This window comes from Danio rerio, chromosome 7 (assembly GCF_052040795.2).
Source record: "Danio rerio strain M-AB ecotype USA chromosome 7, GRCz13ab, whole genome shotgun sequence".
Lineage (NCBI taxonomy): Eukaryota > Metazoa > Chordata > Actinopteri > Cypriniformes > Danionidae > Danio > Danio rerio.
Window position 1 is genome coordinate 59,855,630 of NC_141027.1, and position 11,768 is coordinate 59,867,397.

General features: G+C 35.4%; 1 protein-coding gene across 2 annotated transcripts; it reads right to left on the bottom strand.

Moving 5' to 3' along the window:
- Positions 1-262: 262 nt before the first annotated feature.
- slx1b (structure-specific endonuclease subunit SLX1B) lies at positions 263-10,848 on the bottom strand. Of its 2 annotated transcripts, XM_087258344.1 has the most exons (6): positions 10,789-10,848; positions 10,500-10,572; positions 9,906-9,957; positions 9,402-9,722; positions 9,085-9,291; positions 263-569 (listed from the first exon to the last, which is right to left on the bottom strand). In XM_087258344.1, exons 3-6 carry the CDS (start codon positions 9,951-9,953, stop codon positions 540-542), a joined length of 606 nt encoding a protein of 201 aa, XP_087114470.1. In that variant the 5' UTR covers positions 9,954-9,957; positions 10,500-10,572; positions 10,789-10,848; the 3' UTR covers positions 263-539. The 2 variants fall into 2 exon arrangements, with proteins under 2 accessions (XP_087114470.1, NP_001314786.1); NM_001327857.1 differs by having other exon boundaries at positions 10,500-10,835.
- Between the last annotated feature and the right edge of the window lie 920 nt (positions 10,849-11,768).

Genomic DNA, 11,768 nt, shown 5'->3' on the forward strand with positions numbered 1-11,768 from the left:
TTTTGTGCTGTACAAATCTATACTTGCGCATACGGGTCAGGTAAGGAATATGATCTGTTCACATTGCAAATCTGATATTGGCCACATTTCTAACAACAATATGAACAGCTATGCAAGAAAATTAGTTCTGAGAAAAAAAATCAGATTTGAGCACTAAGCCTCGCAGTGTGAACGTAGCCTTATAGACTATTGCAGACTCAAGTTGACTCTTGAAGAACAACAACTAACACATTCTTAATAAAGAATTCTGCTTAAAAGAGTGTCCTGGCTTACGTTCAGAAATTTAATGCAGTATACCCACATTTTCTTTAAAGGGCACTTTTAGTAAATATGACCATACAGGATTTTACATACAAGATGGTTAATTTAAAAAAATTTGGTTAGAAATTCTTTAAAAACGTTCCAGTCATTATTGTTAACATCTCATTCTGAATCCTTGACAAATTGAATAATTTCTTAATGCAGATGTCCCAACCTGAATGAGCTGTTGTTTTTAACAGTCTAATTCATACAGTAGAAACAGCTGTCTCAAATGGTCTTCACAACTGTAGCTCATCTGTCCAATGATTCTGTAAAAAAAAAAAAATGCTGTAAATATATTATAAAAATATTACAAAAAAAAAAAAAAACATTTTCACTGTTGCTGCATGGGTTTCATCGCATTCTAAAATGATCATTTTAACCACAAAACCTGCCCATTAGAACCTTTACAGATTTATTTTTAGAGCATCCATACGAATGTTATTGGACACCTGTTTTGACCAAGCGGCAACCTCCCGCTCTTCCTCGGGAAGCCAATAGGGAAGTAACTAAAACTGCAATTCATCCAAAATTCCGCTAGTTCTGGCCGCTCCTGGCTCCATAATAGAGCAAATTTTAATTGAGCCCACTGTTAGAATGGCCAACTTTACAGCAGAAAAAAAAAGGTGTTGAACAAACACTCATAACAACTGTGAGGGGGGTGAATATTTTTTATAACTCATCCGTTTCCTTTATATTAAGTTATATTAAGTTTGCATAATTAAGAGCGTGGCCACTTGAGTGACAGCTAGGTCTCGCTGATCACTGTCACATCACCTAAGCTGACTTCGGCAGATTAACCACTGATTTTGACATATTCATCGTATTTCTGGGTTGTTTTATGTGGCTTTACACAGTCTACTGTTTTGGACTTGTTTCCAACAATTATCAGATAGCATGGCATAATGTGTCACTTAATTGTGCTCACAAACCATTCACATGGCCTCCGTTTCCCATGCGAGTAAAGTTATATACTTATATACCATCTTTATACATGTATTTGTTTTATTTAAGATTATCTATCGTTTTTATTTATATTTAGAGCTGTATTGCACTCCAGAATCTGACAGATTGATTAGATGTGGACTGTAGAACAGTCATCTGAAGCATTGTCATACAGTGTTATGCTGAATTTCATCAATAGTCCTGCATTTACTAATACAGACTATATCTAAGGGGTTTGAAAGTAATTCGCGTTTTCCTCCTGTTGAAAAATGTCATAAGAACAATGCTTAATGGCTCAATGTATTACTACAGTGTTTTTAAAAGTCTAACCACTTTATTGATATAGTGTACAGCCAAGCACATGTGGTCAGAACACAAACGAGTTGCATTAGAAAGTATTAAGCATTCTCTCAAAGTAAAGTCTGTCTAGACCAGGTCTAAGCAAAATGCCAGTAGGTGTCTGTAGCTCCGCTCACTCTCCTCCTCTTTGCCCTTGTTTGGTATCCCGCCGTGGGTCCGATGACTCACAAATAAAATGGCGACGGTTGGCCGTGTCTACTTGTGGCTTCTTTTGCGCTCTTCAGAAACCTATGGGTGAGGCATGGATGCTACGTCCATATATTTTACAGTCTATGGTTTTGACACATGTCCATCTGTGCGACAAACAGGATGGCCCCCATCCCCAGTGGAAGTTACACCCTGTTAGTAATGCAATGCAAAGTAAACAAACTGGTGAGGTGGTTTTGACTTTACAGTCCCACACACATAGTAAGTTTAATATAAACTTTGATACACCTATAAAATAAGGGATGATAATCATTGTTATTGCAATCTCAAAATGCAGCCTGAGACTTGCATATTATCAATCCCATGTGCAACAAATTAATCTGTGTTGACAGTTCAGTGCTGATTTCCTGTAGGCGGGAACTTGTCATGTCCATAGGAGTCGAGGCTATGTATTGGCAAGGGCCTCACGATACAATATATCAAGATATATAAATAATACGCGATACAATAAATATTGTGATATATTGCAATAGTTTGTATTAGTGTGTCATGTTATATTGACAACTTGATGAAGTCAGCAGACATTTTAAAATTCCAATTCCAAATTACTTTCTATCCATTTCAATTCATTAGAACTGCACAGTGTTATCGAACAGAGAACTCACTTAACTGTATTAAAATGCATATTGTTATTTAACATTGAACTAAAATGAATATGCCACTTAAGTCACATTTGAATTAAATAAACTATTTATAAGCAAGTAGGGATGCTCAAAATAATCGATTAACAGTTAACCGTAAAAATATTATTTTATATATTTTTAGTTTGGCTGCATAAGGGGCCGATCGAATGCGCTTTTTTGCTTTAAGAGGGGCATCTTTTGAATGGTTTCTAACGCCCGCAAGTGTTTTGCACACAGCTTATCCCAGAGCAGCAGTTTGTGTTGTCAAGACAACTAGAGAGAACTTTTAAAGAGCATGGTTTCCGCTACATTCATTGTTCCATGGCGGGGACCAAAATACATTACTCATTTAAAACATTCATTCATTGTTGTTTTTTTTATAGCGGATTATAAATCGCACCATAACGTATTAAAAGGTAAGTGGATTATAACAGCGCAAACTTTTCAGTAACCGTATAGTGCTGTGTCCTATATGTTTAACCCTTTGGGATTACGTGCTTACTGACTGGCTGACTGACTGAGAGGTGCATGATGCGTGAGGCCAGCAAACATGACGTAGCTTTCAGTTAAGATGAACACAGTTTCCATAATTATACTTTATTTATAGATAAAGGTATATGGCTCTGCATTTAATCACTCTATCTTGCTGGAGTTTATAGCCGTTTCACTTTACTTCAGGACGCATTAATGCAGCTCTGAAAGTCTAATAGCCGTTTCAAGTTATCCAGAGCTGTATGAATGTACAAATCTTGAATATCACAATATTATTAAATATTACAATTCTAACAACACAGACAGCAAGCAACACTTTTGCACAATCGATACCCAGCTGATTCAGTCGTTACATAAGAGGACCGCGCTTCTTTTTTTCTTGTCAACATAAAAGGAGTGTGGTGCGCCTCACGTTATTGGAATCGAAAAGCATGTTAGCTGTGGTCGGGCTCCTTCAACTGCTAGACATAGGCCTACTTGTTAACTTGCAGGATGATAACGTATAACCCGTGCCTACAGACATATTTGCCAAAGAAGCAAAAATGGAAAAGAATATTGTTGTTTGATACAGACGTGTTGATGCCAAACCTGCCCTGGGGGCTGTTCCAGAAAGCAGGTTATGTGACATACACGGGTAAGTTTGAGAGTAAGTAGGTGGATAACCTCAACTTTGGTTCCAAAATCAGAGGTAACTTCTGGGTATGTTAAGTAGCCATAGCAACTTACTCTCTGAAGATAACCTGCTCCGGAGCAGGTTATGTTCAGAGAGTAAGTTGCTATGTTTCAGAGTTTGTCTGTTTCAGAGAGTTTACTGAGCATTGCGTGCTCTTTTGATGAGAATATTTATGGATGTGGACACACAGATACAAGTTTTTTCGTTGTGAGAGGGTTATAAGTGTATAGTTTTTTTCATAACCAAATTCATAATGTTAATGTATTTAACAAACCTTTTTGAAATCAAATGTGACAAAGCGCAGGTCTGCACTTACCATGAAAAACATTCAGTGCAGCTCTTTGTATTCGCGTCAGGGCATTTTAGGCAACTGTACAATGTGGCAGTATGACCACCTGTACAGTACGCCTGGCACTGAACTGTTTATTACACTTTTGTACAGTTCCTTGGTCATAAATCACTGCGTATCATTACACAGATGATTCAGAGCACGGGAATAGCGTAGTGGACAATGCGTTGATAAAGAACAACGGAGCGCACAACGGAGCGAGTTCGAATCTCACTTACAGATCTTGTGTTTTTTCTCTCCTTCTGCACCCCTCACATTTTTCTGTATAATATCATAAGTGGCAGCTTTGTCTTTTGTAGGAAAATATATCTTTAATTTAAGATGTAGGACGTCGTTCTTATTTATACATTCACGCACACACACCTACATTTTTTAATATAATATTTTTTTCAGGGTTTCTAAATGCTATTGTGTGCATTAATTGCAGCCGATTTTAAAGCTCCATCAGTCACTAAAGGACACTGATAATATAAAATTTGTCCAAAGTATAAGTGTGCAGGTACAACTTTTCTATCCTTAATCTTTTGGTGTTTTAACTATTAAACTCATTACTGCTTCCACTTACCAGCTCATCACACACCCCACCTCATCACTATGTTGAGGCTAAATGGCTGATTTTCAGGAAGTAATGATTCAAGTGTATAACACAAATATAGTAGAAAAAAAAACTATAAAGCAAATGTTGCTTAACACAATGTTTATTTTTATTATATTTGTATTATAAAATAGAATCATTACTGGGCACTACATTGTTACTTGCTGGAGGACAAAAGATACCCTTTTCTGCCTTATACGATGACACGTACCTGCAGCCTGACCCAGAGGAAATCTCAGTGACCCAAGCAGACAAAACAGATGGAAGAGTGCTAAAAAATATATAATTAGTCAAAAAACTATGTTTATTCAAATAGTTTGATCTGTTGATTTCTTAATTTCCTGAAATAAAATGAATGATTTTGTACACTGCTTTATACACGCACCTTTCAACGTGTAACATATTTTTCATATACATTTCTCATCTTTATCTTTGAAGATGGACCTTATACTACTACTTTAGAATTTAAATATGCAGATAAAAGATTTTGTGATCCAAGAGTAATATTCAAATATGGAAAAGTGCAGAAAATTCTTACACTGCTTGTTAGTTTAGGCAGAAGGAACTTCGTCTGCATGCAAAATAAAAAGAACCTAAAGCTATCTGACAACAATCACTTACAACAGTGACAGAGTGTGTGGTTTAAGTCAAAAACTCAACCACTGAAAAGCCTTTATTATAGGACACAGCAGTTAGACAGGCCTCTTTCTATTAGCTGCATGCCAGAAAGAATATTCTAGAGTGTTAAATAAAGAGCTCCAGTAATTAAATATTACCTTTTATGATAATGTTTCTGTGTTTAATGACTTTGAACAGAGTTCTAGCTCCAGAAAGATTACAATTTCTATAAGCCTTATAAGTCAACACACATATTGTGGCCTTAAGAAATTAATGGCAAGAAAAATAAATGCATGAATGGTTACACAACATACTCAAAAAGGATGTTAAAGAGTAGTTTAATTTATCATTACAATAAAATGGAGGGTGGCATATGTAATTTAATGAACTAATAAATTTTCTTATTATTTATTTTTTATTTTCTTATCTATTTCTTATTCTATATTTCTTTCCTTCGTTGAAGCAGAAGTGTAATCTCTGTGTTTAAAACCTCCAGCTTCGCCTCTGTAAAGTGCGTTGCCCTTTTTTTCTCACCGTGACTTTCTATGGTGACTCGTGAATTCGGCGATCTACTGAAAATGCCTTCAGGTGTGTGCCGTGCACGCGCATTAACCCGCGGTTATCTTCAGGAGGTTGATTTAACTAACTCTTGTCACCTGTTTTGGAACCAACATACTCGCGGTAAGCAGGTTTTGGGTAAATCAACCGAGAGTTTAGGTTTTAGCAGATGGTAAGTTAACCCAGCTTTCTGGAATACCCCCCTGATTATGACCTGGATCTGCGTCATAAACACAACATATAGGCTTTACCTTTCATTTTACAGCTTATAAAGCATGTATGCACATTAATGCAATATCATATTTTAACAACAAAACTGTTTACAAAAAGTCAACATATTTACGCGTTGTCATTTTGTCTTTTCATCACAGCAGCGTGCACTTGAACTGTGAGAAAGAGAGGAAACCGTACAGCAAGACATAATCTTTAAAATAGTGATTTCTATTAAAAATGTAAAAAGGTTTTGTGATATGATAACAGCGGGGCATTAAATAAATTAATATTTTCCGTGGAGGGGGCAATTTGAGGAAGTCTGCGATTTTTATTTGACGGAAGAAAAAAAACTTTAATTGGAAAAAAAAAAAACAGCCTATGCCAGTTCTTAAAAAGAATCAGTCAGTGTTTTCATTTTGTAATATAAATTAATTATTTAAGTGAAAATAATTCAGGGCAGTCCTATTTATTGTATTCATTTTCATTTAGTTTAATCTGTTCTTCTGTGCTAAATATTGCAGGTGCGTGAAAATGCTCTGTTGTTATGTTCTGTTATTAATTTGCTAGCATGTTAAAATAAATCAGTATTTTAAAATGCAATATTTATTGTGTCAGACACAAAATAGACACATCAATTTTATTAAAATAAAATTAATAGTAATATGACCAGTTAACCGTTAATAACCGATTAATGAGCGGCGGTTGTAGGTTAGCAAAATTAACCGAAATGAGCACCCCTAAAAGCAAGTTAAAAAAAATTAAAATGTATCATCAAGTAAACATAAAACTGGAACACAGTGCTCTAATATGCAGTAAACTAGGCTATTAGAAACTGACATTGCGACTGACAGCATCGTGAACATTTTGCTGTGAAAACTGGTCGCACATGGGTAAATTGATGGCTGGCACGAAACATTTTACATGCAACATGCCAGCCAGCTGTGCTGGCAAGGTCATGTTTGACGCGGTGTCTGTTACAATGACAGGTCCTTGCAATTGATGTCCCATTCTTCCTATGCAGTTTTCAGTAACTCTGCAATGTTAGTTAAGGCAAACAAAAGCTTGTTGATAATGTTATCCAGTGTAGTTTGCAATGAATCAAGAGGGTTCGGTTGTGGTCGCAGTTCTGCTAATTCATCTGCGTGGTTTCTTGTTAAGTGATAACGCAAGTTTGTAGTGTTTCCCGAAAATTTTGTTGATAGTGAGTTAGCGACATCTACTGGAGCAAAGGAGGAGGTTGTTTGGCACAACATGAATCGATACTTGAGGTTGGACTACTGATATTTATCGTGAAATACATTATCGCGATAGTTAGATATTTCGATATTTTTGCAAAGCCCTAGTATGAGTATGACAAAGTCCATGCAAATTTTTAAGGGTTTGCCCTATGATTCACACAACAGTCTGGTTTGTGTTCTAATTGGCTTGTTTTCACCGGGGTATTACACTAACAGAAGGCTCACGGTACGGCCATTATCATGTACTGAAGTCTTATTATTTGACTATGCCAAGGTATGGCCAGATTTATATTAAATAGGTTGACACTTTGTGCATTGCTGATCAAAAGCACTACCTACTGCGTCACCTCTGACTGCACTATACTTTTTAAAATTACTTTTATTTTTAATGAATAATCTATCAAATGACTATCTTTTATTGATTAGGGCTGTCTAGTAATAACTACTGTGGGAGTGATGGTTTATTCCTTGTAATGTGATTATCTACTAAAGAACATGTAAACAGGTGTATAGGTTTCATAAGAGGTGGGATGATACCGGAAAGTAAATACTATAACTTTTTCCACTCCATAACGGGTAAGAAGGCACTTGTCAGATGGCGTATTGCAGTTGTATGTCAAACTCAAACATGAATACATTTTATGTAAAGCTCTTTGAATTACCAAAGATGAAGGACTTTTTCCTCAGTATAACATTAATGAACATTTATAGATAAGATCATGGTCTTGGGTGATTTTATATAATCAGTTATATTTATAAACGTATGTTTATGAACTAAGGCAATAGGAACTATCACGATAACATACAATACAAAAAAATGGTAATATTAATATCATGAAATACACAAATAATACCTGTGACACCTGAAAAAGCATTGAGGCCTTGTAAAGTGAAATGATTGGTCTTGCAAGAAACTCTCACAACATTTTTAGCTGTCTGTGGCTTTAGACAAACAATCTTAAGTGATCTCAAGCTCAGAAGTGCATCATTCATTTGAGCAGGTTCTTGATGAACAAGTTTACCAAGTTAAACTGAACCACACACAGATCTAAAGTTGTTCAATAAAAACTCATTTTCTGGCAAGCCCATCACTTCCATATGAACGAAGTCAGTAGGTCATAACCTCCTAGGGCTTGAGTGTCCACATAGGTGGACAGCACATTTTAGCTCTTAAGTGGCTTTTTAAAATACTTTAAAATGTTTTATATTTTGTTACAGACATACAATGTCATCCTGCAACTGTTTTGCAGCATATAAAAAAAGTCCCAAACTGTATTTTTAACTGTCCAAAATGGGGGGGAAATCTCTGAAAGTCAAGTTCAACAAAAAAATCCATGTTAAACATGCTTTAAAAAACATTCAGGAAAAAATGTCCACATAAGGTATATGGAAAAAAAAAATTATCTCTAAGAGTACATCACATCAAAAGATGATACTTAGATTTTTATTCTAATTAGGTTCCAATTAGCCCAAATAGCAAAAAGAAATAAAAAATGCATGTAAAAAACACCTTGGGCCTTAAGAGGATAATTCATTACACTGAACTGAGCAAACCGAGTTAGACTGAAGAACTAATGAGCAATGAGTCCATGCATAAAAAAGAACATGAACAAGGTGTTGAAATATATGTTTTTAGGCTGTCTCAATGTTTGTGGAAAAAAAGTGACTTGAAGGCTATGCTTTTGAGTTCAATGGATAATGTGTAATGTACCGGTACTCTTTTTTGCACAGACTTATGGCTTTACATCACAAGGCCTTAGAATATCTTCAAGAGCCATGCGTATTTTGCATGCATTTTCACCCCCAATGGTAGGAGGAAAAAACGTCATTAATGTCAAATTAAGTAAATTCAAAGCAAATCTTCAATTGATTAAACTAATTATTGATGTTTTACGGTGCATGTCAGAGCTGACCTGGGATGAAGGGATGTTCATTTCTTCCAAGTCTGCATTTTTATACAGTATCAAACTTCCCCACAGCACTGAATGATGGCATCCAGGGCACTTTCCCTCAACAGGAATTAGGTGGAAGGGGTCTGCCTTCAAAAAGTGTCCAGCCAAGCAAATGAGGTGACAAACCATTTGACAGGAAGGGTGGAAACAAGACAATCTATCCACAGTCTGAAACAATTCAAAAAAAAAAAAAAAGTAATTCCAATAGGGATGAGTCTCAACTATTTTATGACAGCAATTTTTCCTCAAAACTACAGTAAAACTAAACTAAAACCTACCTTAATAAATTCCCCACACAACACACAGAGCTCCACCTGTCTTTCCTCTTGCTCTTTGCTCACATGTTGTGGTTTTCTCTTTGCACGAACACAGCCAAACGTTAGAGGAATGTGCAGTGGAGGCTGTAAATCAGGGGCGAAATCCATTCGATACTCCTGCTTTAGCCAGCGCACAGTGATAGGGAGTCGACTCCATGGTGCCACTCGCAACATGTTTGACACCACACGCCAGTGAAATTGCAAACCTGACTCTTTACGGCTGCGACGGGAAACGTGGGACAAACGACGAGAGATGTGAGGATGTTGCCAAGCCCATTCAAACTAGGAAAGAAAAGATTTATTAGTCTGCCAAAGTACATTTATTAGTCAGCCAAAGTAATTTTTACTTTTTAAAAATTAGCTCGAAAATTAAGAATCTAAATAAAAAAATATTAATAGTAAAACAATGGTAATATCTTAATGGTAAAACAAAATTAAAAATACAAAACAGAAAAGGGTATTTACCCGAAGAGCTGCAATATCAGATGGAAAGCCATGGATGATAAGAACCATTTCCCTTAAATTTAAAAAAAAAAAATATAAACAAATAAATAAAAATTCAAACAACAAAACACCACAAGCGGGGCATTCCAAAAAGCAGGTTACCTCGTTTGCAGGTGAAATTTAAAGAAATGAAAGTCAGTACTGTATGCTTTCCATTCAAAAACAGAAACTTTCCAACTATGGCCATGAACAGCTCATGCGTGTTATATATTTCTTAAAAAAAATATTTATTTCTACTACTATTTAATGTTTTTGTTAATATTTTTAATAGTTTTGAATTTATCTGTTTAAGTTAACAAAGTATATGTTGACAACGTCAGTAAAAAAAAAAAAAAAAAAAAACTGCTGATAGTTTGGCTTTGGACTTGTGGAGCTGCGCATGGATGGATTTGCTCTTCAGTGTTTGGACTTTCAGCAGTAAAAAATTAAACCACACTGACACAGTTTCAGTTTACTAGAACTTCTATGTTAAAACTGCTTTGACACTATCTACATTGTAAAAGCGTTATAGAAATAACAGTTAACTTAATTGAATATTATCAGCTGATGTCTCACCAAGGTCCCCTGCCACTGGTTCTCTTGGCTCCTCCTCGGTGTCGCCCGGCGTTGTGTTGTCCGATACGGCGCTCTGGATTCACAGTGAAGCCAATATATATTCGACCCTTAAATTTCGGGTTTGTACAGTACAACATATACACACCATAGAAACTCTCCACCTCCACAACCATCCTGTTTAAAACAACTTTTTTTTACAAAGAACCTTTAAATTGTTCCTCATCTTAAGTGATACTACTGATCAAAACTTCTGGCTTAAAATAAATATGACATTTTATTAAATACTAACGTTAAAACAAAAATCCACTGTTGCGTTTGGTGTGGTCATGTGGTTCTTTCTTTTCAAATGAAAGCTGCCCCGGTATTGCATGTGCAAATAATTTGATATGGATGTCGCATATTAAGATTTAAAGTATTAGATAAAATATTTTACAGCCATCAGTGTTATTAACAAATAAAACATTGACGCTGTATTTATTAGTTTAATTATTTTTTTCTAATTCTTTAACATTTCGATCAAGCAAATTCAAAGAAGCCAACACTACCAAGGACCCCAAATGCTCTCTGTTTTGATTGGTCAAAACGTCGTACTTTGATAGGGATTGGCCATTATTGTGGTCTAGAGGCGTGACTTAAAACAAAAAGCTTGGGTGACACCAAAGAGCTTAGAAACGCCTATTCTATGCCCTTTTAAAAAATAAACAAGGGCTGCTGCCATAAACATTATAACATATCTGGACGCATAGACGTTAAATAAATAGATAGCTAGACCAACGCCTCATGGTCCATTTCGGTTCGTTGCCCCGACAAGTCAACGCGACTGGCATCTTTAAACAGACGCAGCTGAACGGACGAGCTACTGTTTTTTTTTTCGGAAATAAACTAAATCAACGCTTATATTTATTAACTGATTATAATTTCATGATGTGAAAAAACTCTACTTACCTAGAAGTAAGAAAACTCAAACTTGTCATGTATATTTTATGGTATAAAAAGAGATGTATTATCAATAAATGTATCCTTTATCACTAATAGTGCTGTCTCTTGTTTTGTTTCACCGTTTTATAATAGTGATCATAAAAAGTTCATATAAAGTAATGAATCACACATTATTATAATGATATAATTTTATACAATAAAATAGACTGAAAAGAATAATTAGTAATAGCATATAAATATGAAATAGTATGTGTGTGCTTATGGATAAAATTGTAATTCAAGTGTGAATAATACTAATACATCATTGCTACTCCAATGGCTTAAAGAACC

Bases quoted from the DNA above. Each gene is read 5' to 3' on its own strand.
- slx1b (NM_001327857.1), bottom strand. From the start codon at position 10,672: ATGGTTGTGGAGGTGGAGAGTTTCTATGGTGTGTATATGTTGTACTGT. The intron at 9,958-10,499 runs GTGAGACATCAG...TTTAAATTTAAG, and splicing joins ACCAGTGGCAGGGGACCTTG to GGAAATGGTTCTTATCATCC. The intron at 9,292-9,401 runs GTAGGTTTTAGT...GAATTGTTTCAG, and splicing joins TGTGTGGGGAATTTATTAAG to ACTGTGGATAGATTGTCTTG.